This window comes from Cyprinus carpio, chromosome B10 (genome assembly GCF_018340385.1).
Source record: "Cyprinus carpio isolate SPL01 chromosome B10, ASM1834038v1, whole genome shotgun sequence".
Taxonomy (NCBI): Eukaryota; Metazoa; Chordata; class Actinopteri; order Cypriniformes; family Cyprinidae; genus Cyprinus; species Cyprinus carpio.
This window is the reverse complement of record NC_056606.1, coordinates 18,527,239-18,552,979: the sequence shown is the minus strand read 5'-3', so window position 1 is coordinate 18,552,979 and position 25,741 is coordinate 18,527,239. Positions and strand designations below refer to the sequence as shown.

General features: G+C 36.7%; 1 protein-coding gene across 1 annotated transcript in view; it reads right to left on the bottom strand.

The window, feature by feature from the left end:
* kirrel3a (kirre like nephrin family adhesion molecule 3a) overlaps positions 1-15,442 on the bottom strand; it is a 124,334-nt gene extending 108,892 nt beyond the window's left edge. Inside the window, 1 exon segment of the mRNA XM_042733026.1 lies at positions 15,397-15,442. Coding sequence (XP_042588960.1) covers positions 15,397-15,442 — 46 coding nt within the window.
* Positions 15,443-25,741: the final 10,299 nt, after the last annotated feature.

Sequence of the window (25,741 nt, the reverse complement as noted above, 5' to 3'; positions counted from 1 at the left end):
AGAAACCCTAAAGAGACAAAAGAGTCAGGCAGCTCAAAACAGCACAGACAGAGAACATAACACAGAACAAAGATGAATTGAAGCATTCTGACCATGGAGGACATTGTTATGTAGTCATCTTAGTTAACCTGTGTGTATGAATTCCTCTGTGAATACATGCTTAACATGGTTGTAGGACAAAAGGTTTTCGTCTATATCTGTCCTTGTTAAGTCCACCTGGAATCAATACCCCTCTGTTCGTCTTGAATGGGCAATAACAACAATTTTTCAAGCTTTTCTGCACAGGTTAGAGAATTCCTCAGGTGAATGGAGAGACACGTGAATCATCAGAAAGAACTGGTAATGGGAGAGGAGAGGAGAGGGGGGAGGGGAGGGGAGGGGAGGGGAGGGGAGGGGAGGGGAGGGGAGGGGAGGGAGATGAGATGAGATGAAAGTGGACGAGAGGAGAAGAGATCGAAGGAGACGAGAGGAAGAAGAGATGGAAGGAGATGAGAGAAGATCGAAGAAGAAGAGATGGAAGGAGATGAGAAGATAAGAGATGAAAGGAGACAAGAGGAGAAGAGACAGAAGCAGATTGAAGGAAATAAGAACATAAAGAGAAGAGACAGAATGAGACAAGAAAAGATTGAAGAAGAGATCGAAGAAGACAATAAGAGATGAAGGAGATAAGAAGAGACCAAAGGAGATTTAAGGAGATAAGAAAAAAGGGGAGAGACTGAAAGAGATAAGAGATCATAAGAGTCGATAAGAGTATGAAGGAGACAAGAAGAAACAAGATTGAAGAAGACGGGAGGAGAAGAGACCAAAGGAGACAAGAGGAGATTTAAGAAAAAAAAGGAGACAAGTAGTGATCAAAGGAAAGAAAAAAAGGAGAAGAAAAGAGATCAAAGGAGAAGAGAAGAGATCAAAGGAGACGAGAAGAGATCGAAGCAGACGAAAAGAGACTGAAGGAGAAGAGATTGGAAAAAGTGAGAGGAGAGGAGAGGAGAGGAGAGGAGAGGAGAGGAGAGGAGAGCATATCACAATACAGTATAAAAAATAATATTAAAGGAGAGGAGAGGGTGATGGCAGTCACATCAGAAGAACGTTTGGCAGATTGTGAGGATTTAAGGATTTCAGAGGAAGGATTGCAAACTGTGTGTGGGGATCTGTGAGGAGACCGAGACCAGATGGTTGTGATTCTGGCACAATTATCCCCCTCTATTGTTACTGATCTCCATCATTCTGTCTCTCCCCGCTCATCTCTGCCTCTGCCAACAGCCCAGAGTCACTTAATGGAAAAATCTTTAAAGTGACTTAAAAAATGTTAAAGGTTGAACTGCACGTGAGTGTGTGTGTGTGTGTGTGTGTGTGTGTGTGTGTGTGTGTGTGTGTGTGTGTGTGTGTGTGTGAGTGAGTGAGTACGTATGACCTTTAAACTATTAATATCCATTAGTGGCAATACAACAAAAGGAATGTGTGAATGTGTGTCATTTACTATGCATTTATATTTGCTGCTCTAAAAAAAATTAAGCATTTAAATACGAAACAGCAATGTGACATATTCAAAGTGAAACAGAGCAAGTCCCATCGGGAATTGAGTAGATCGCAACATGCTGTGATATTATTGGTTAATATTATTTTTCCCCACCCACACAGTCTTGATTACACAAGCAGAAATGCAATTTCACAGGCAGAAAAAGTTATTGCATTTCCATGAAACAATTCACTACAAACAAGTTTATCTGGAATAAAGTGCACTGATGAATCACCCTCAGTAAGACCTGGGACTTTTATTAAAAACTAGATAGTGTCAATTTTGATTAAATGATGACTTACAGAGCTATCAGCACAATGATGCAAGCACAAGCAGATGGCCATACGCAGACCCTACTAAACCTGAGAGACATCGCGTTTCCTCTGAAAAGATTTTCCCAGCATTGACATTTGTTGCTCCTGTGAGGGATGGGCCTAAGCACAGAAACATCAAGAAACATGCTGAAGTGAAAGGGTCCAATGCTAGTAGAGACGGTACCTCTGTGTCGCCTGCAGATTCCAGTTCCTCTGGGGAGTTTGTGTGCCCTCTCGTTACCGCCTTTAATGTCATCATCTACTTTTACAGCTGCCATCATCTTGTGTTATTTTCCGTTTTTCAGGTAAAGCAGACATCATTTCAGTGTTTTCATTCAGAGAGTAACCTTCTAGCATCCAGCGCCGTTGTTCCCAAGAGCTTTGATGAAATATCACAATAACACATAACAAAAACACAAACGGCAACATGATAATTGTAAACATAAACATTCAATCATCAGCAGAAGCCAAAGTAAAAATAAAAAAAGACAACGACAACGTTAATTTCTCCATCAAACATAAAATATAAGTGTGCTGTTTGAAGTGCTGTGGTTTAGAGGAACCTGAGGCAGTTTATTGTAATTATTTAACACTTAGGCCCACCAGACAGAAGCCGACAATGTATTTTTCATGTTTTCACGACAAATTACGCTGTAGACTCGGTGGATAAAAAAAAAAAAGACACAGAAAGCTTCATTTATTTCAGTATCTTTTCTTTCCTTTTGTTACGGCTTAATTCAACATGTTTATTCTTCAAAGTCAAATTAATTATTTGGGGGGGGGGGGTTGTATCTAAAAGCAAAGTGTACTTTGAATTTTTGGTATCTACCTCTTGTTGGTGCCTTTTCTCCATCAAGTCACAATGAGAATAATAACAGACTTAATAATATCCACCTTTTAGGGCAAATAAACAAGTTTTGCTGCAAAGTATCATATTTCACTGTGGTATAATGTATAATATACAAATATACAGTGAGAATTGTTTCTTCACAAGCCATACAAAATCTTGGGCCCAAAAATTCTTATTCAAAATGTTTGTTGGCATGCAGCATCCTGCTTTCCCTCAGCCAATTTTACACTTCACACTTTTGCTGACTCGCTTTCACGCCCCAGCAATCAAAGCCAAAGTTCAAAACAGCACATGTCCAGCATGTCTGACGCAGCTATAGGAATGACACAGCTTGTCTCGTCCAACTGGCCAGAAAACAGAGCCCAAGAGAAAAGGCGAGAGCTTTTGAGTGTTTTAGAGAAGCCTGTGCCAAGGAAACTGCAAGTCCTTCCGAAGGCCAAAACCTTCCTATCTACACCTGATCTCCAAAGACTGCTCATATAAGTGATGGAAAAATCTCAATCTTCTAGAAATAGCACAAAATATTCAGTTCCAGCTCTAAAATCTGATGCAATGAGCCACAGTCAAACACCTGTGATGATTCAGTACATCAACTAATTTCTACATTAAATACAAATCAACAAATGCATAAAAGCATTCAAACACATGGCCTTGGGTAGTTTTCAATGACAAGTTGGGTGCTAAGACAAAGTGCCTTCTCCTTCTTGCTGAGATAATTATCACAAGCCCAACATAAATAAAACATTACAAGAAATACAATAAAAAATAGTTCAAGAATCAAAAATTACAAGAAAAGAACAGTAAATGCAAAAAGACTTAAGGCAATCCTGTGTCATAAAGCACTGCAGTAAAGTCAACCGCTGGGGTTTGCCCTGTAGCATTAAGAGCTCTGGGGAAATCTCAGTGTATTTGACAGCTAAACAATCCCCTCCTCTCTCATCTTACAGAGCAGATTTACAGGCACAATCTTACTCCGAATATACTTATTAAAACTAAAAACATATAGAGTAATATAAACTCTTTAAACTCTTCTTTTATTCATGAACGGTTCTAAAATAATTATTAAAAATCTGTAGCCCAATTCACAAAGCAATGACTCTTATGGGTCAGTTCTTTTCAGTGAATAAAAAGTAAATGTATTAGCAGCTTACATATGCAAGAAAAATGGGCATTATAACTGAAATACAACCAAATGAGTCATAATCATATCAAAAACAAATCAGGATGTTGTGAAGCAGAATCTAATCAAATCTGGAAGCCCGGAATGATAATCAAATGTCAAAATGGCTAAAACAATTTCAAATCTCATGTAAAACATGGTTTTCTTGAATTGTTATGGATTTTCATGGGCGAAATCTAGTCATGTTAATAGGAATCCAGACGATCTGAAATTTTTCTTAAGAGCGAAATACTTCCCAACGCAGATTTCGCAATGAGTTCAAGTTAGTCACACAGATTTGCCACATTGAATAAAAGAAAGAGATTCTGTGTGAGCTGTGCTACTATTTCCACAAGATAATGTACTTTTTTTTTTTACCTGCACAATTTCATGCTGCCACACTAGACTTTGAGCACCCAAAATTTTTATCGACACAGCATTGGTCGTAATGTGATATCACACTCTGTGGTGTCTTTTTTCCCAAAAACATACAACAAAATACAGAATGTAAAAATATCTACTCCACTTTACCACAACACTGCAATCCAGCAGATTTAAAGTTTACTTTAACTAATAAAAACAAACCACATCACGATATACAAAACCATTAAACACACACGTCTTCACGAGATACAAATTCACTGGTCAGAGACATACGTATGAACGAAAGTCAATGGAGCAAAAAGCATGGTGTGACCAGCCCTTAAAACTTTCCAACGCTGTCAAAGCCATGGCTTCATAGTTCAAATTTGGGTCACATCATTTTGTGACCCCGTTCCCCATTACCCTTCCATTTTCCACTACTGAATCAATAAAAGTGTAGAAAAAATACAACTTAAAAGAAAACTAACCCATTAATCCAACCCTCCTATCTCAGAAGAAGTCATGAGTGTGTGAGTGTTTGGTGTGGAAGAGAAATTGTGTGGCTAATGAAAATCCTGCCCTATAATTCAGAGATGAAGACATTCTCTCTGGCAATCAAAAATGAGGCATTCAGGGCAGATGGGTTCAAGAAAGAGCTGTATAGCACCGTCAGTGCAGAGTCAATGCTTCGTCCCAGCGCTCCTCTTCAAACACACAGCAAGTCAATGTGCAGCACGGTCCCGTAAAGACAGATTAGAAAAGTACAAATTACATGGGAGGGGTAATGCAAAGATCAACGAGTACTAGAAGCCCTGAATGACATGTGATTCTCAAAGACATTTGTCTGTCAATGATTTCAAAAAAAGCATACAGTATGTCTGAACCCTTCTGTCACGTCAAATTGCTTCACATTTAAATGTCTTGACAGGTTCTGCAATTCCACGGGGACAAGCAAGGCTATCTGTTGTAAGTCTATGGCACTGCCCAGTGGCAAAAAAACTGAGAGTGAGGGTGAGTTTGACAACTTGAGCTTTAACCATATGTTTTTTATGAAGCATTTTTTTCCATCGTAATGCACATTTTTCCCAGTCAACACATGGACGGATGCTTTCTTCTCACATCAGCTCTCTTTGGCACAGGAGATGTTTTCCCTTCAGCTTGACCCGTGACAACTGACAAGCTAAATTAAATGTTGTCTCCACTCTTTTTCTCACCTATGCCAACATTCATACTCTTTCACTGCCCTAAAAGCCAGGAGTAAGCATGTGAGCACACACTCATGGGTCCCTAGTGTCCTTTTGCTATCTGGCATTAAAGACCCATCACAGCAGCGTGTCATATATCCTTGTATGCCCTCTGCAGAAGCTGTAACTCTATCACTGGCTTCTGTCTCTTGGACCCTCTGGACACAAGCGGTATTAAAATTACAGAGATCTTCTGAGGGACCCTGGGTTTGTCCTACTTACATCACAGACAACTGGAGGAAACCTCACTGCGGTCCAAAACAACCTTGCCATGGGCTCAAGTCCCATGCATCTGCCTCAGAGACTAAGCTGTGACCTTCTCATTTTAGTCCTGGACCACATTTTTATGTTTGTAAAAAAAAAAAAGGAACAGATGAAAACCCCCATAGTAAAGTTACAACAGAGATCTTTTTAATATCTCAACTGCTTCTCCTAGATTGAAATGAGAGCTGATTCACATGTTTACAAGAATAGTTCACCCAAATAATTAAATTCAACATTTACTCTATTTGATGTCATTTCATATGTGCATGATAGAATACAAAAGAATGTGTGTGACCCTGGACCACAAAACCAGTCTTATATATACACACACATACATACATACATAAATATACATTAGAGCTGGACAACAATTAACATTTTTAATGGCAATTAATTGCATGATGAATTATGAATAAATAAATAATGCACAGGCCGTATTGACTGCAAATATGAATAAATAAATAAATAAACTCCAGAACTGTCAATACAGTGGATAACAATAAACTAGACAACATGGGAAGCACACAGAATCCCTTATCTGAACAATGTTTCATTTATATCACTTTACTTCTCCCTACAAATTTAAGAGAAAAACTACAGACAAATTATAATTATTTTTATAATATTTAAAAGTGCCATAACACATGTGTTAAGTAGTATATTTTAATTAAAGTAAAACTGGAAAAAATAAATCAAAATATAATTTCTTAACAAAAAACACATTGAGCCTTAGCAAAAATGACATTGAGCAGTATTATTTTACAATTAGTGTTTTTGAAGATTAAGTGAGCACTAGATGACGGCAAAAGTAAATCTAAATATAATTTACTTATAAATCTAAATATAAAAAAATAAATAAATCATAATAAAAAAACAAAATAAAAAAATCTAACAAACCAAATATAATATAAATTTCATCACATCATATAATAACTGCTGTTAATAGTGTTCATCGTCTGTTTGATAACATCTTTAATTGATTTTTCCGTACATTTCTACCATATGTACATAACAGTTTAAACTTACAGTCACTATATTGTAAAAAGCGCTATACAAATAAACTTGAATTGAATTGAATTGTCATTATCCAGTATAGACCTATCTGGTATCTATTATTTAAAAACTGAACTCATATATCATACATCCCTAATTCAAAATGTGGCTTTAAATCAACTATAATTAAAACCTAGGCACATATGCAACACTACTAATGATTTTCACATGAACAGTAACTTCAATGGAATTCTTGAAGAGAGTAAGATGAAAAAAATCAGCTCAGGTCAATCCATTTTTGCAGCTAAGTGTCTATACTGGAAGAAAGTTCTAAGATCTGAAAGTAACCGTGTGCTTTTATAGTACTTATAAGGAAAAAATTTGATTTCTCATAACGACCTCTCTAAAAAAAACATAAATGATCACACTCCAACTCTCCTGAGATATAAAAGAGCAGCCTCTGAGAAATAAAAACTTCCACTGAGTCTAACAGGATACTTAAACTCCTTAAAGACCGTTTGCACCTCAAAAGAATTATTTTCTGTGATAATGGAGCAAAATAATGAGTGAGAGAAGACGGAAGAAGGTGTAAATCTTAATACGCTCAGCAAGGAATGTTTCTCAGCTCAATATGACACCGGGAGTGATGGCAGATATATGATAATGTCTTCACGGAGAGAAGATGCATGAAATGAAAGTCCAAAGCTGTGAACGATATTCTGATGGACTCTCAGGGTTTTATTTGTTGTTCAGAATGTTTTCACACCTTTAGTCCCATTTAAAGGAAACATGCAAGTACGGAATACCATCAGTCTTGTCTCCCTCTTTCCACTTCTGTTGTCGTCTTTACTTCCCAGATGATAATTTGCACCAGAGTCCCATTAGGGATACTTGAACACAGCAGTCCGTCTTTGCTATTTACCAAACCTGCTTCCATCATCCAGCGCACAGCAGAGGATGGAGCTGGACCATTAGCACTAGGACGAGGAACCCCAAGGACCAGAAATACAAACACACAACCACCACCACAACAACACAAACAATACACACAAACCACAAATAAAAACAAATACAGAGAAAACACATTTACTGCAAGCAATCAATCAGGAGCTGTAGGGGTTCAGGAGAATGCGGTACCAAGTTAAAACACCCTCCTCAAAAGTTTCCCAGCCAGAAAAGTCTTCCGATTAGCCAGAGTGTCAGAAATTCTCTTCTACCTGAAAAATGCATTTCAAAGCCAAAAATGATTTAGCTGAACTCACAACCTTCGCGCCCATAAAAGTACCTTAAAATGAACTTTCCTAAAAACTTCCAAAAAACTACAAATAACAAAAAAATAAAAAAAAACTAAAAAAATATAATCTAAAAAAAAATACATATAGAGCATTGCCTCTGATTTACAGTATAAAAGTGGTATGTGCTGGAAGGCCACCTACATTAGTCATGTCCTCTGGGACCTTGATCTTTAATTAGTGTAGATGGTGTTACATCATTCCGTACGCTTAGAGCATTAGACGGCGTTCATGTGAGGACCTCTGACGGAGAGCCTATTAATTATGTATTTATGCTTTATCAGGGCCTATGGGACGAACCTGGCTCCCTAGTTTTGTTGTCTAAAATGTTTATTTGTGCAAAAGCATTTAAGTTGTCTGAAAATGGCCCTCTTTTGTTTTCCTCTATAATAAATTCATTCCTTAAATGGAAGATAAACAACCACATACAGTCAAGGCTCATGATAGTGAATTCAGGGTAATGTATCATTTCATGCAGATTTTCTGCCGAGACCCTCCGAGACGCACAATAATTCATAGCATAGAGCATTTTATTCATTTTTTTTGTTGGAAATCGTTGATGCAAGTATAAACATTCAAAGTTACAACATATTCCTCTCCCGGTCCTTTGGAGAAATATCTTCAGTAGAGGAGTTAGAGGAGGTTTTAGCAGCCTAAAGGGAAATATTTCAGCAGCATGAAAATAAAAGTACCATTCTGCTGTATGTGAACTTCTGGAGAAATAATTTTCTTTCCATTTAACAGAGGTCAGCTGGACTCTGTGGTTGTCAATAAATATCGATGTTTCAGAATTACTGCACTCTTCATATCTCAACTGTCTTTGTTGTTTCTTCTGAATAACTATCAATACATGTAAAGTTGAATTACTGTTAATGTTCTCCCTGGGGAAAAAAATACCTGTTACCAAAATGCTGCAGAAGCCTTTTGTCTCACAAAAGAATCAAACTCTGCCTGTCAAAGTTGAGGCATGCCTGTCGACGACTCCTTAACCTCATTTCATCTTTCTCCAGCAAAATAAAAAGCAGCTTTCAAACAGGAAACGGAGCTTTCAGTCCTGAAAAGCTGTCAGGAAAGAACACATAGTTGCACCTTTAGTTCAGTCTCACCTGCTTTGCTGAACCTCAAGTGATGTTATTCAACACAGATGCATCATTTTCAAAATGCACTTAAGACTGGGTTCAGCCTACTGCCTACTTTTTAAAAAAAACTGTGCTCTCTAGATCGGTTTTGTGCTATCTGATCTGACTTCATGGCTTTTATGAGATTAGTGCACAGTCGTTCTTCAGTACAGACCATTAACAGAAAAGATAAAAAAAAAACAAAACTCACCTAATTTTTTTGTTTATCACCCCGTACTCTGCTCAAACCGCAGAGGACTGACAGGATCTTAACAGAATCTTGCTTTGGCTTCAGCATCCTGCATCACTTCATTCCTTCGCGGGACGTATCTGATATTAAAAGAATCTGGTTTCGTGTTTTTTGGCTCACTCGAAACAGGAGGAGTCAATTCACTCAAGCTGCACCATTAAAATATTTCCACTTTACAAAATCATCGCACCACACAAACTTAATCAGCCATTCAAAACGAACGTTTCAGAGCTGCTGATTGAATAAGAGTTCTCCTTTATTAAATCATGGCACCACAGCAATTGAGGCAGCCATTCAAAACGAGCTCTTCATAATGTACAGATGGCCTCGTTTACTGTGCTGAAAAGGCACGGCTGTACTGCACTCAACAGAAGTTGCTTGGTTGTTTTGAGGTAGTCCAGGGGTTTAGACGTGAGTCAAAGACAAACATTCAGACTGCTGAGTCTCAGACCACTTTTTTTGATTTCTGAGTGAAGGAATGATTCAATTTCAAGATTTAATAAAAGCCAGTCTCACAGGCTTTGCCAGATGCATCTTTATCTTCTTGATTTCGCAAGATAGAACGCGAGGGAACCAGTCTGCTAAAACATCTAAGGTTTATACAAGACTCCAACAAACAATTACGTCTATTTCAAGAGTTTGCCACAAAGACTTCTTGATTTCAGACTAGCAGGAAATAACTCATTGTTAGTGAAACATTTTGCATGCTTTACCAAGATCGGACCACTGCAGACGTCACCAAACACAAGATAACGAGGTTCCGCCAGTCACTCGAGTCTCCGGAGAGTAAACTTGGATGTTGGGCCTGCTTCAATAAGAACATTATTAGAGGTTCTTTATGGGAAATGCCTTAAGGCTTTCAAATCTGCCTCAAACAAAGAGAGACAACACAGAGATGCATGCTGAGAACAATTACTATAAGCTCCCGTGGCGACTACTTGCAGTTCCCATCAAAAGATGCAATCAAAGCATTCGGTTTACTAGCACAAAATAATGAAGAAGTATTAACCGTGCCTCACGGGGTTCAGATCACACAACACTCCCGACAGAAGCCTTCCTCTGCAGCAAAGCATCTTGCGTTGTGAAATTGGTCACTCTGAAGCACACCGTCAGCCTCTTATCGGAAATGTGACCACAAACCGATCCAGGGATTTGAAAAGTGAAGTTACAACAGCAGCTGTTAAGTATGCATTGTTACCCCAGAAAAACATACACAGAATTATCTAAAGGTAAGAGGACAGTAACCCCACCCTCAATCACTGTTGTGTAGTCAAAAGATTGATTTGCATTTAAATAAGCCAGGCTTATGCTTGTATTGTGGCACTCATCCGTGCTGTGGTAAACAGGCTCGCTATGTAATGCCACCAGACTCCAAGCTCCAAACCTGTCAATCCAGGTGTGCGATTGTCCATGGCAAAAACTTCTTGCAGACACAGAAACCCTTATAAGATCAAGCGTTTCATGTTCAACAACATAAATCAGAACAGAATTTATCAGGCCTGCTCAAGTCTATCTCTCAGAGTCTGTCAGCACGACAACCAAACAACTGCTTGCAATGCGACGCAAATATGTGGCATCGTCACATTGATTCATAGCTGCAATATAGTGCAAGAATAAAATGTTGCTGATGTTTTTTTAAACTACCCCCTTCAGCAAATTAGAGAGAGAAATAAATGATCAAATGATTGATTGTGCAGAGTGAGAAAAAATAAGCTCATATACACACAGACGAACTGCCACCCACACACACAGCGGGGACCCTCACACACACACACGGGGTTGCTCATATACAAACATGTCAAGAAATGACTTTGTTATTACCTGCTTAGATCCCATTAGGCCTGTCAATGCTTCAGTGTGGGTGAGGAGGAAGAAACTTTGATGGAAAGTGTTAAGTGACATTTAAGAAAATCTGACAGCCTTCAAGCTTTAATGTGATCTAATTAACCCAGATACAAGTAGAGCAGCATATCTACACTCTGAACAGTCAGTTTGCAAGATTTACCACAGCCAGAAACACTGATAAAATGTAAAAGTCTCAGTAACAAATAGCCTTTCCTTTTTCTTTTGTTTTACGACTGTTGTCCATGCATCTCGGGCGGCATCTGTGGAAATGGTCTCGGAATGATGGCAAGCCAGCGAAAATAACACCAAGCTCTTTTTATCTCTGCCATCTCTCTGAGTTGTGATTTTCTCTTCACTTATTTATGGGCTAATCCATCTCTGTCTGCCTCAAATGAAATTACATGAAAAACAAATAGAGGAGAGAGCACATAGAGGCTGACCCCCATCCGCACGGGCTAAGAAGAAGTTGGGAACACACTCCGCCTCATTCCAGGGGCTGACCCGGCCCCAGTCGAGCCATCACGCTCAACCGGACAGCAAGAAGGATGAGACCAGCTGGGAGAAAATTGGTGTTTACCTGGGTGCTTCACAGAGAAGATTACACTTAAATACCACATTGCAGGCTGAAGCTTAAATGCAGCTTTGAGGCAATGGAGAGTTCACAGATGTGTGAAATAAAAGAAAGAGGTGGGAGAAAAGTTAAGCTTCAACCAACTGAAAGAGATATACAGCCTTGCATCTGTAATTCCTGGACAAGCTGTCCTTGGAAAGCACAAACGAACACAAAAACATAAATCTATACTAACATCAACTTAAACATGAGTAGAATTGATACATCTTATTTTTTTCAAAGAATAAATAAGTCTTTTAGAGATGATCTTCTTATTCTTTCTACGTTCAGGGCTCAACAATTAAGGACTGCCCTGAAAGATATTCAGTTAACAAAATGCACATGGTTTTAAAACGTAAACATTCAAGCAATTTTAAACCATTCAAGTGCAAGAAGACATGAAAGAGAACTTAATTCAGTTCTCACGCACTGTCTGAGATAGTTTTCTGTGCACACACACTCAAAACATGTACATAAAGCCACCTCTCAAATAGCATGCGGGTACCAAATTGTTCTCCTTTGCATCTTATTATGCTTGAACAGATAAATAAACATGCAATTATGTCCATCTTGGTGAGTATCCATGTATAACAGTCAGTTATGAAAATAAACTATCTTGAAAAACATTATATAAAAAAAAAAAATAAAATCACTAAAGAAAAACCTTAAAAAAAATAACAACAAATTTACTAGTGCAAAACCTGGAAACTGGTATCTACAATTTGTAAGGTTGTAAAAAACATGCAAACAAAATTTGTAAGGTTGTAAAAACCTTATTTATTAGAATACAAGGTTACATGGCTCAAATACTATGCAAACAATAACTTTTACTGAAAATTTTGGCAGGGCAGGAAAAAATAAATAAATTCTGACCCAATGGGCCAACCAGGTCAGTAGAGAATTGCGAAATTTATGTACTAATACCTACAATTTTGGTGTTGTAACAACTTTATTTATAAAAATACAAGGTTACATGGATCAAAAACGACACAAACAATAATTTTGTCTTTTTCTCCAGTGAAATATTTGGCAGGGCAAATAAAAAAAAATTTATGAACCACTGGCCCAAACACCCCAACAAAAAAAATAATAGAGCCAAAAGCCCTCATGAACTAGTATAATCGAGGCAAAAAAAGCATCAAATACACATAAAGGCACTCAGTTTGCCAGCATTATCAGAGCGCCACAGCTGTAAGAATGTAGCCTACATAATACAACCCAAGCCGCTTACAGACAAAAGGCCAAGGTGGCTTGTCAAACAACAGCAGAGATGCCCCCACAGTCCATGTTTTATGAAAGACAAACTCTGATTACAATATAATTGTTAACAAGCATTGACAGCATCTTGTATGGCAGCGTGTGGGCTGCACAAAACCAAGCAGCGCTACACTGCCCCCACGGCTGCAAGCCACTGCTGACAATGCTGATGGTGTTTATGACACTTAAAGAGGAAACATGATGCCTTCTGCAGCAATCAGGAAGTTGTGGAGTGCGGTGGGCGGGATCTGGGAAATTCAATATTTGCTTTAGTTCAACATGCTGCGACTCTCTGTGACGGAGTTAAAACTAAAACATTTTTTAAGAGTTGCACTTATTTTGGCGACTGCTCTCGAGTCTCTCTGAGCCGGTCTGCCCGAGGGTCCATTTCATGGGGTCCTTGGCTGCTCCTTGTTCGGTGAGAGCTATAAGTGGAGTCTGGGCCAAGCGTGAATGAGATTGTCCCTGTCGCTGCAGGGGAAAGATCCGCCGCTCCCCCTCACTGCTGGGGAGGCAGCGGGGCCGTGGCACAGATAAAGGGATCAGATGAAGGGTGTCAGATCACATCAACTTTTCCTCTCCTTCTGTTTCCCTGGCCACAGCACCATGATTCAACTGTCAAGAGATGCTAAATAAACCCAGAGTTCATTTGTAACACAAGAGTTGGCCATGGTTAACAAAGCTTCCCCAGAGACTGGCACAAACACAAATCTCACCTGATAGCATCTCGGCTCACCAGAGGAACAGCTTCTCTGACGGCAAGTATAAATAACCGTTACTGGGCTGTCGCATAGACGGCTGGAAGACGGTGATCGATAATTTTATGTATAGTTTCAAAACTGTCCATGAAATGTTTCTCGGTTTGCTGAGATGCTGTCAGGTAACACAAACTTGATGGGAGCAGAAGAGGGGCTGCAGTATATCATCAGTGTGTAAACTCAAAGTTCTGAGCTGATGAAGTGCAACACCGTGTGCATATGGCATAAACACAACTCTGCCGCAAAAATCCTGTCAGTGTTTCCTCTCAGGTCATAAAAAATGATTTTCAGACTGATGGCAAAGCACTCTCTCTCAAGACTCACACGAGGGAGGTACAAAAAAAGAAAAGAAAAAAGAAACAGCCCTGCGAGGCTTAACATCTCGGCACACAGACTCATAAAAAGCAGTAATAAACCAGAAAGCCTCTTGAGATTTGATGTTCATTCGCTCAAGTGTGCATGCGGGTGTCACACCAGAGGCTTTATTGCCAGTTTAAGATTCAAATGAGGAATTTGGCCCATGCTCCACAAAAAATATTATCCATCAGTTCTTCTTATGCTTATTACATCAAGCTCGCACAATCAAACAACACAGAATCTCAAATGAGGGCTGAAGGGAGCAGAAGTCATGGCACTTTAAACGAAAACGAGTGTCGGGCTGTGATATCTGCCATTATATCTACCCCAAAAAGCTTAAATCACCAAGGAAGATGGAAATGGTTAAGAATGGATTTTAACCTCAACAAAACCACTCAAACATTCACATATACACATCTCACCCTCTCTTAGATTTTTAGGTAGAAAATATTTCAAAACTGAATAGTGTAGATTGTGCAAATTATACAGTGATTTTTTGATTAAGTGGGTGTCAATTTATGAATTTTAGCAAGACAAATTTCAATGCAATAATTTATGCATAAATTATTTTTTATTAACGTATTTTTTATGGTTTGCTGCTCAGCTAGTTTCTATCTGTGGACATTTATTCAATCATAAGGTAAAAATATGAATTTGTAAACATTTCTGGTTAACGTGAAAATTTAAATCATGTGAAACTTGTAACGTTATATGCAGAAAAGTTACGTTCTTTAAAGACCTCGACTTTTTGTTGACTTCATTTTGAAGGGTGCAAGTCTTAACTAAACACCAAAAAACCCCAAAAACTCTTATTTACGCACGATTAAAAATAAAATCCTAAAAAAAATAAAAATATAAATCAATCAAAAATAATCACATGAAACACAAAGAAAAGTTGCAAAGTGATGTCTACACTGATTAGAACAATATCATGTGGTCATGTGGTCCGTAACACAGCCAATGCCGCAAACCTTGCAGCACAAACCTAAAATAAAACAGGCGAACCACCACAAACAAATACCATATCATGCGAAATAGCCTACACAAGACAGATAACACTACAAATCTTTAGTATATATTTTGCAGTAAACGACAACCAGATTTCATGTGGGCAGGCACTCAGCGCACTTTTCCCTACATCTAAAGTAACTGACAAGTGAATATGATGCGTAGAGTAGCCTATTTATAAAAACTCCGCTCACATACCGAACCCGAGCAGCCCGGAGATCAGCAGCAGCACCCCGGAGCTCATCACTATACCCTCAGAAAATCTACTCATTCCTAAGACGGTTACCGAAACAATGATGCGCGCTCACTGCGGTCCTTCAAAGTTAGGAGCGCTGCTTTCTTCCAAACAGTCGATCTGCTCTTTCTGGAGGTTCTGTCCTGCTCCTTTTCTACTCTATTTCTTCTTGCTTGGACTGATATTAGTGCTTAAATGCAGCCTATAGGCGCTGTTCTCGTGCGCAGTGTCTCGAACCCTGTGTGCGTTCTCTCACTCTGCTGCTCATAGCGCATCAGTGTCCGGCTCACTCACAGTTAGCTCCATACTCTCTCACTCTCTCCTTCACTCAGTGGACGATGAGGCAGCCGAGAAGAGGAGAGCGCTGAACGCCGTCGCTCCTCCTTCCCCCGTCTCCACCTCCCAGCTCCTCAAAAAGTGTCTCTGACACAAGCAAGCAGCACACAATATGAATTAACGAATTAAATTATCACAATTTTCAGCTTAGGAAAGCGAGCTGGATGGTTTGTGAACACCGTCGTCAAAACTCCGTGCCAAACTGAAGCAAGTTCTGAGGTAAATATTTTTGTTTTGGGGGTTTCAGTGTCCTACCATCGCAAATATGTTAAGGGATGGGATTGTAAAGCATACTAACTGCAAATAAATAAATAATAAATAATAGTTGGGTTACAAACAGGCTAACTAGTAACTCAAACAGATAAACATCTTCCTCTAGCAGTGACTAACCCCTTATGACCGTTGCTATTTAAATTGTCCTCGTGAGACGCGCGCATTCAAACTTGCTGAGTTGTAAAAAGAAGGAAAACTGCAAAAGTAGTTGGGTTAAAAATAGCATAACTAGTACCCCAAATGGATAGATAATAAAGCACATTCCCATTTTCACTAAGTTCCAATGAAAATGAAAAGCTGCAAAACAAAGAACTGAAAAAGTTGGGCTAAACACAAGCTAAGTAACCAAACATTGGTGGATAAAGCAACTGATATGTCCTAGCCTACTATACTTTGTATACTTGCTGGCTTGTTAAAAATAAGAAAGCCCTTACCGAATAAAAACTAGCTTAGTTAAAAGTAACCCAACCGTGAATAGAAATAGCAGCTTGCAAACGTTTTGCCAACTATTGAAATAGTCAAGGCTTGTATAGAAGCTCTTTAGACACACTAAAGAGCTTCTATACAAGTCTTGACAATTTCAATTGGTGTTTGGGTTCAATAAATCACAGGCAAGAGAAAATGGCTCTTTTCTTATTTCAGGTTTTATGACAACAGCTGCGAATTCTCTTACTGAACAATATGGCAGAACATGTGTAGGCTATCGATTGTATACAAATACAATACATTGCCTAGAGGCATTTTGTATTTCTACAAACATTCTGGATTCATGTTTCCTTTTTGAAATCAAAGCAGCTGACTGACAGAATGTAGGTTGTGCTACCTACCTCCTGTCAGGACATATCAGTAAAACAAGCAGAAACAGATGCCGAAAACTAACGTCTTCTCACAGTTCTACCGACTACTCATAGTTGTGCTACTTTTCTCTCTATATATCTTACTGGTTCACTTTGTACGTCAGTAAGTCGTTTTGTGGGTTTCTAAAACTTTCGGCTTCCAAAACTCAGACTCCATCCTATGACGATTGATAATAGAAGCAACACTTTCACTTGTTTTAACTGCCTTCCTCAGTCTTTTCATGAACTTACACCCAACCCGTTTGCGCACTGCTGTTAAACAAACACTTCTGGACTGGGCTAATGGTCATCTAAAGCTCAATTAACAGCCTAGATTAATTATTTGCTTCTCTTAAGCTGTTTTATTCAATTAACATGCTGCATATTTGAGTCAAGGCACAACTTAAATAGCCTTAATATAGGCTGGTCCTTCCCTAATGCTAACATTACCCCTAACAGTATTTTATGCACCTATAAAAACTACATTACACTGAGATCATTTTAAAGCAATAACAATTTGGTCAGGTATATTGTACATATATGAGTCGTGCTTACATACACCAAAACCAAATTCACACTACAGACATCATTCATGCCAAAGGTCCCCTTGATCTGACTTTACTTTGAATGAACGAGTTCCCATAAGACACAAACTCATCTCTTTTCTTGCTTCATTTACTTGCTGTCATTCTGTAGAAACTGTGGTGCATTAGATGTCTGTCGTGACAGACTGTATGTGACTACAGGAACACCTCATAATTTTTCCAAATCTAAAATCAAAAAAAATTCCAAAAATAAAAACTACACAACATATAGATTAAACCACACAATCATACACCATTTTTGCAACATAATGTGATATTCAGAAATTCATTAGCTTGTACATTATCACAACATAGCAAGTAAGCTAGAGAAACATAGGTTTCCTTGTTCATAGTCTATTCTTTTTTTAGTACTGTAATAGTTCCAAAAAATACATCCAGTATTTGTGAGAGCTACATGTTTTCACAGCTTTATCGCTATTTATCATCAACAGTACTCATTCAGTTCATCACCAACCATTCAGTTAAAGACAACATGAAACAATGTTCACAACATTACTTTGATAATCTGACATACAGTATTTAAAATGAAATGTAGGGTAAGATATAATTCTATACATAGGAAAATAACTTTATCCAAAAAAAATAAACAAGAAATTAAAAAATAAAATGAATAGTTAAAAAAAACCTAAAAAGGAAAAAATCAACCTAAAAAGTTTCTTTAACATAATCAGTTACATTACATTTTAATGAAAGATTATGAAGACAAACAACCTTTGCCTTCGGATAAAATGTGTAATGAATTGTATGAAACCAGGAATGTGTAGTTTCTAGTCAGTGTTGTCTTTAATAACTTATTTTGAATCACTTCCCCCATATTGTTCCCAAATTCAAATGCATGAATAAATGGCTTTTACAGAGTTTCTGCGGGCCTTTAAAAAATGTTAATTCAACTTTTCACAAATTAAGGGCTTAAAATCTGAATAGATAGTCTTCAATTCATAGTCATGACAATAAATGTTGTATGCACAGCAAAAAAAAATAAAAATAAAATTCCACTGTATTTTTGTCTTGTTTTCCAGTACAAATATCTACACATGCTTAAATCAAGATACATGTAGGAAACTTGAGATGCAAAATTATTATATGAAGTCTTGCTTAGAAACTGAACAAAATTACTAATAACTGCCTGTCAAGGGGGTAACTTTTCCCTTTGAATTAAGTTTGTTTTAGTCATATCACTTCATTTTGATCAAAATAAGACTTCCAATGTATTTTTCAACTGATCTTGATTTAAGAATCTGGAATTCTGGAAAACAAGACAAAATAAAACAAGAGCAGCACTTTTTTTGCACAGTCATCAGAAGGTACAGTACAAGTTATTTCCATATTATAGTTGAGTTTTTTTTTTTTAGATGAATAATAAAGTAATGGAAATCTATAGAAAGTTGTATCTTAAACTTTAAACACTTTAGATTTCCTAGACATTTGCATTTAGAAAATATAATGACATATTATGTACCCTAAAATGTATTCCTTAATTTTTCTTTGATTGGTCTTAAAAAGGTCTTGAAAAAGTCTTGCGTAAAATCTGCAGAAACTCACACTCAGTTTTATAATTTAACATGGCATCCTTTCAACATCACAACAGAAGACCTACAAACACCTGAACTTCAACCTCAGCTTTTTCATTGGTATATTTAGACATCAGTCACTCAATTACCAAGTGAATAGAAACTAATCAAACATATTCATTTCAGTTGCAGAATTTCTTTTAAACTTATTTTGAATTCTGTGTCAAGTGAAAATGTTTCAAATATACAGAAGGAAATGTTTTATCACAGTCAGGCAAACCAGGCTTTTGTATATACATCATATCAGTTTCTTTCTAAAAGAAACAAGATACCAAATGTGAAAAATGAGACTTCAGCAAGTGTTTCTAAAAACCATTAAACACCTTTGACTCATGTTTAGGCCAACTGGCAGAAGACTATAAATGTTCTATCAGTGCCATCTAACACCAGAAATGCATCACTTGGACGTGACATGGAACAGCTGCCTAAAAATTATGCATAAAAACATTAAAAGCATTGATAAAAGCTTCAAGAAACTGGAGTTATTCATACCTCCAGAAAAAATACCTTTCCACAAAACTTGACAGAATTAGCATCTAAACCTGCAATATTCTTCCAGAAAATAGACCTTTCCACAGAGGGTGACAGATAGTAATTGTGTACAACTCCATTTCAGAACTATGTGGCCTAACATTATATTGAATAATTTAACAGATTATGAATTTGGTTTTATTCTCCAATGGCTTGTGTACCTCACTCATTTTCACTTATTTATCTTCTGTTCGATATTCATAAATATGTATTTGAATTGCCACAGTGTATGCATGGAACAATATCAAACAAATGTTCATCAGCCAGAGAAATTTTAATCTCCAGAGTCGGTCTTTATGGGTCCTGAACTCCTCGAAATCGATGAATAACTTACTCAGGTCTCAGTCGGGTCTCCCGGGCAGATTATACGAAGAGAGAAACCACAGAAAAAAAAAGTTGATATTTTCAGGTCAAAATGCTTAAAATGCCAAAGAAGTTCATATTTCCTGTTAGTCATGCTTGCATACAGATTCAATTATGTAAACAGCTCATAGGCTTACCTCTATAAAACAACGAAGGCATAATTTATGTAAGCAGAGGTTTTTGGAGGTTGCAGTGCCAAATGCTCATGAATGATAATCAGCTGGTTTTATGGTTCATTTATATCCCAGTGGAATATGTGTGGCCATCCACAACACAACGAGAATCATCCACATGAAGAACGCCCTTTTGTATGATATTTAGCGTAGAATATTACTAGGGCTGTCAATAGAATATGTTGATTTTATGCAATTAATAAAACATGAATAATGCAATTAAAATCTAACATTTATACATGACTACTGACCCATAACTCAAACATACATTGAGGTACAGAGAAAAGAAAATCCCAGAGAGGATTTCTTTTAAAGAGGACATAACACACACAGTTTCATCCAATCTCATGTTAATCTTGAGTACATATAGAGTAGTATTGTATCCTTCATATCTTCAAAGAGTCTTTAGTTTTATCATATTTATAAAAGAAAGATACAGCTTTACGATTCTCTCTGAAAAAAAGCAAAGCTCCTGGAGGTGTGCCGTGGGTGAAGCTAAAAAATCACAAGCACTTGCGGGCCGATTGCCAGCAAAACACAGTAAATTTGGTGAAGTTTTACTTGCCGCCTGTAAGGGGTGGGCGAGATGGCAAAAATATCATATCACTGCATTTCATGATTTTATCACGATTCTTTGTCATGTTGGTTTTACCATTTTGCAAGTTGTCTGAGCAGTACACCTAAACTAATTACTATATTTTAAAAACAAAGCCTTTCAAGGTAACAAAATATAAAAAAGAATGGCAGATATTTAGGCCAAAGTTGGCGAAGAGTAAAATCTTTGTCATTATTTTATCTTTGTGTTTAAAAAAAAAAAAGAACAAAGACACACACTACAAATACACATAAAATACAAATAAAACAAAGTGTAGGTACAATAGGTGTATTTAGCAGTAGCCTTCAAGAAATTGAATGAACAAATATAAAAATAAAACATTATATACACTGATTCTTATTAAAACAACTGTGTTAAAGTTCTTCAGTCAAGAGCAGTGCATGATTTTTCTCTTTGTGTTTTGTTTTATTAACATTGAAGGAATAATTCACTCAAAAATGAAAATTCTGTCATCTGTCTGTCAGTTCTGTCATAGTTTTTTTTATTTTTATACCATCATTTACTCACTCAAGTTGTTTTAAACCTGAAATGAGCTTCTTTCTTCTGTTGAACATAAATGTTATGTTGAAGAATGTGGGTAACTGTTGCTGGTCCTCAGTGACTTCGATAGGATTTTTTTCCCTACTATCAGTGTGGACTGGTTACCCACATTGTTCAAAATATCTTTTGTGTTCAGCACATGAAAGAAATTAATACAGGCTTTAGTACTATCGCTTTAAGAGCTGTACGCATCTCATATACAGGCACGTATCCGTATCCTTACTTTCATTTTAGACATACAAAACTGTGTTTATATGTAAACCTTGTGTGTTTTGACAGTATTCACGTAATTAGACTCAAAAGATAACTTAGTCCAGTAATCAGGCACTGTTTGATAAGCTTTTCAGTGCACGATCTTCATGTACGGTGCGCTTAGAAAAAACCGCACGTCAGTACAGCACATGAATGAAATGTTTAACCGGCAAGGCTTTAAACCACATGCAAATAATGTACATTTGTGATTGCAAATAAGTGCAGTGTCCTGTGAGTGTAAATCTACTGCTGAGTTAACATTTGATGTGAATGTATGTCACGTTGTAGAGTATATTGAGACAGAGACACCAGAACTGCAACTGATAGAATGTGCACTGTAGCACGATACTACGATATATCTGTGCAGCACTGCTGACGACGTTGATTGTGTGCTCTTGCTCTGGTTTTCTGGGAGAAGTGCCCATACAAGGAATTCCAGCCTTCATGAGTCATGAAGGGCCATGCTGGAAAAAAACTTTCTGAAACTTATACAAACCTGGAAGAAGTGTATTTGGCACAGAAATAATCCATCACAAAAAAATAATATCAAAAAGAGATCCTGTCTGTTGTTTATTAATTCCAGTTCTACTATGTTGTCCGTTGATGCTGTACATAGTCATGTCACTGGAATTCGAGTGATCACTGTCCCAACATGCAGTGAGCTAGGGAACTTACCAGTGACTAAATTTGTGTAGATGATCTACTGATTCACGAGCTCCGGAGCTAGGGAGCTGATTGAGACGCATCCTAGGCTCTAGAGTATTGGAAATATAAAACCTGTGCTTACTGAAAGAAAACAAGTTCACAAAAAGATTGAATTCAAGATTTGGTGATAATATACTGAGAGTTACAAATAAATAAAAGGGATCACCAAATTAAAGGATTTTCAGCAAAGCACAAGTAAAAAAAAAAAAAAAAGTAAAAAATTAATTATTAAGCTGCAACACAAAGAAGTAACAGAAGTAAACTTATGAACTTGCACAGAAGTAAACTTTTGAACTTGCACAGAAGTAAGCTTATGAACTTGCATTTTTAACACAATAGTTATGTTAAAAATTCATATCTGCCATGTCATATATGAGGTATAACAATACGTGTTGTATTTTTTTTTAGAACAAAATGGGAAAGTATCTTCAGGTAAAGTTTACTGCAGATATTATTTTACTAATACTGCTATTCTTAAAATTCATTAGAAATTCATAAAGGAACCAATAGTATAGAAGCTTGTTTTTAACTCTGAGGACAAAAAAAGTAAAAAATGTTTAAAATAAAAAAAATAAAAAAAAGTTTAAAATAAAAAAATAGCCACACTGTATATAAACTCACAAATATGTTCTAAATGAGTAAAACTCCCAATTACAAAAGAATTATTATTGCGATTAGAGGAATTAAACCCTTGATAAAGAGATATAAAATCACATTGCGATATATAAAGTCGAAATGAGGAAAAGATTTCCCATTAACATAAGACATGTTATTGCAGTGAAAGACACCGTGTTTACCTTGACACAGCATCTTAAATATGTGTTTGTGTCTGTGTCTTATATAAACCTGTTAGAAATAAACTTTCTGTCCTGTTTCATTGTGTTTTCTCCTCATCTTTCTCATGCAAGTTTTTGTGCCCATGGTGATGGCTTAAATCGCCTCTGGAGAACCAGCTGTACTGCATATAAAACACCTGCCAAATTCAGATCTGATTCGAAAGAGTAGTTTTAAAGGTTTATGATCAAAATTTTAGTGAAATATTTTATTCTGAGAGATGAGGCTGTTGACAGGTGTCTTCCTCAATATATCTCTCAGGATGGGCAAATCTCTCGCCATTTGGATCCTGTCTGCTAGAGATAAATAAAATATCAACAGATGTTTAAAGCGTTGGTATGGCCAGCAGTAATATTTCATCGGCAAAGCCGAAAAAGATGATTGGTGCTGCGTTCACAGAAAAGCCAGGGTGCTGACAGGTCCATGGGAAGTGTGGTAGAATCTTTGTCTTTATTCTGACGGGATGTGAGAAAAAAAATAACTGTTGTCATTCTGTTGCTTTTTGCAACATGACATTTTGTATTTGTCAGTGGGCCAAAGAAGCTCTGGACTACGATGTGGTACACTCACATATGCGGCAAAGAAGAGGCTACAGGAAATTATGTTTCTTTATGAAACACAGCTAACCTTGTGGGCTTTTTCTGACCAGTCGCCTTACATTCAGATCCATTGATGAAGCTGTGAGTCACCTCATCTTGTGACAGCAAATTTAATTACGTCTGACACATCAACCTGGAGAAATGATTTTCTAAGTAATAAAGCTGTGAGACCAGTATGAAAGAAATGACACATTAAGTGCACACAAAAACAGACTGAAATATAGTACTGCCAGTGTTTAACATAATATCAGAAGATCCGTTTTGCAGTGGGTTCAAATGCAATCATGAAAAATATAATTATCAGACTGTGCACACTTTAAGTTGAAGATAGAATTGTTTTATGAAGCCATAGCAACAAAAAATCCATAAAAAAACAAAAATAACCATCAAATTATGGTATATCAATCAACACTTCTAAGAAATTTCCTAAAATATATTTGTCAGAGTTAAAAAGATGATTTTTTCTAGATAATAGTTGGCACACTTTCCAAAAAAAAGTCAATTTATTTAACTACATGAGCTGACAAACTAACCATAAACAATTCTACAGCATTTATTTTTCAATAAATCTTAACTTAATATAAATTCTGAATTTTTAATTAGGCATTTACTTATACATTTTTAAAAATAGGAGCTGTAAATGTTCTTTAATTTACTTTGAACTAATGAGCAAACAAAAAAAAAAACTGTTTAAACAAAGTTTAGTAAATTCAAAAAAAAATATATCATTCATAGTTAATTCAAGCCAACCAAATAAAATAAAAAAAAAATTACAAAACAAAAAATTTAAAAAATAAAGAAACAAATAATACTTTTGAAAAATATATTCATAATATCAGTAGCTGTTTTATTTTATACAGACTGGGTCACCTAACAGGATCCAGGATGTTGAAGTCACATGACCTGCTGAAGCTTCTTCTCAACCACCTTCAAGCAATTTGTCACTTTAGATTGTGGAATAGATTATTCATGGCTGACTATGAATACTGCAAATTTTTATTTTTATTTTTTTTACAATGGCAACAGTAGATAACAGAAAAAGTTTACTTGAATTTGCATTTACACTTAAAAATAAAGGTGCTTCATGATGCCATAGAAGAAAGTTTTTGTCTAAATGATGCTATTAGAACATCTGAAGAACCTTTCTGTTTGACAAAAGGTTCTTCATGGCGAAAGAAGGTTCTTCAGATTATAAAAAGTTAAGAAAGAAATGGTTCTTTAAAGAACCTTTGACTGAATGGTTCTTTGTGGAACCAAAAATGGTTCTTCTATGGCATCACTGTGAAGAACCTTTTAAGCACCTTTATATGCCATAAAGTGTATGCCATTAGGTGTCAATATAAATTGATGATTGCACCTTCAATAGGTCATAAAATGGAGAATCAAAATGTTCTTGTTATTTAGAGGTTACATTCTTGCAAAGTATACTGCAAGTTTCAAATTAAACTCCCCTGTTTAATATGAATTATTGTTTTCTACCCTTCTGAAACACACAGATTTGAAACTGGGTAATTTGTGATATCATGATTCTATGACACAGCCCCTAAAATGCATCACTTTTGTAAGTAATCAAGGAGGTGCATTTCATGTCTGTCCATCAATCGCAAGAGAGAAGCTGTTGGATAAAGATGCAGAGTACGACTCTTTCCTAAAGATCTGAACATTAGAAATGCATGGCTGGAGTTTATTTTTAATCACATGACTGAGGTTTTAAGATTTTTTATTTGTCCCTCACATTTAACAATGGATTTCTTTCTGAATTATTCTAAACATGCTGCCGTTTTTAAAAATATCTCTTTTTTTTTGAAAGATACAGCAATGCCTAGTATTTTTTCTTTGAGGCAATACATTTAATTTTAATCTTAAAGTGTAATTGTAATAAACATCAAACAATCAGCATTCAACACTATTAAGACACTAAGCTTATCATTGTTTCAATGTTGCTAATCAGTACATACCCATGTACATGCAACATCTTTTGTAATACGACAAAACTTTATTCCAAAAATTAAGCCAGCAAAAGCAATAACCATGCTAAAATAATTTTTTTCAATCATTGTAAGTGCGTTGTTTC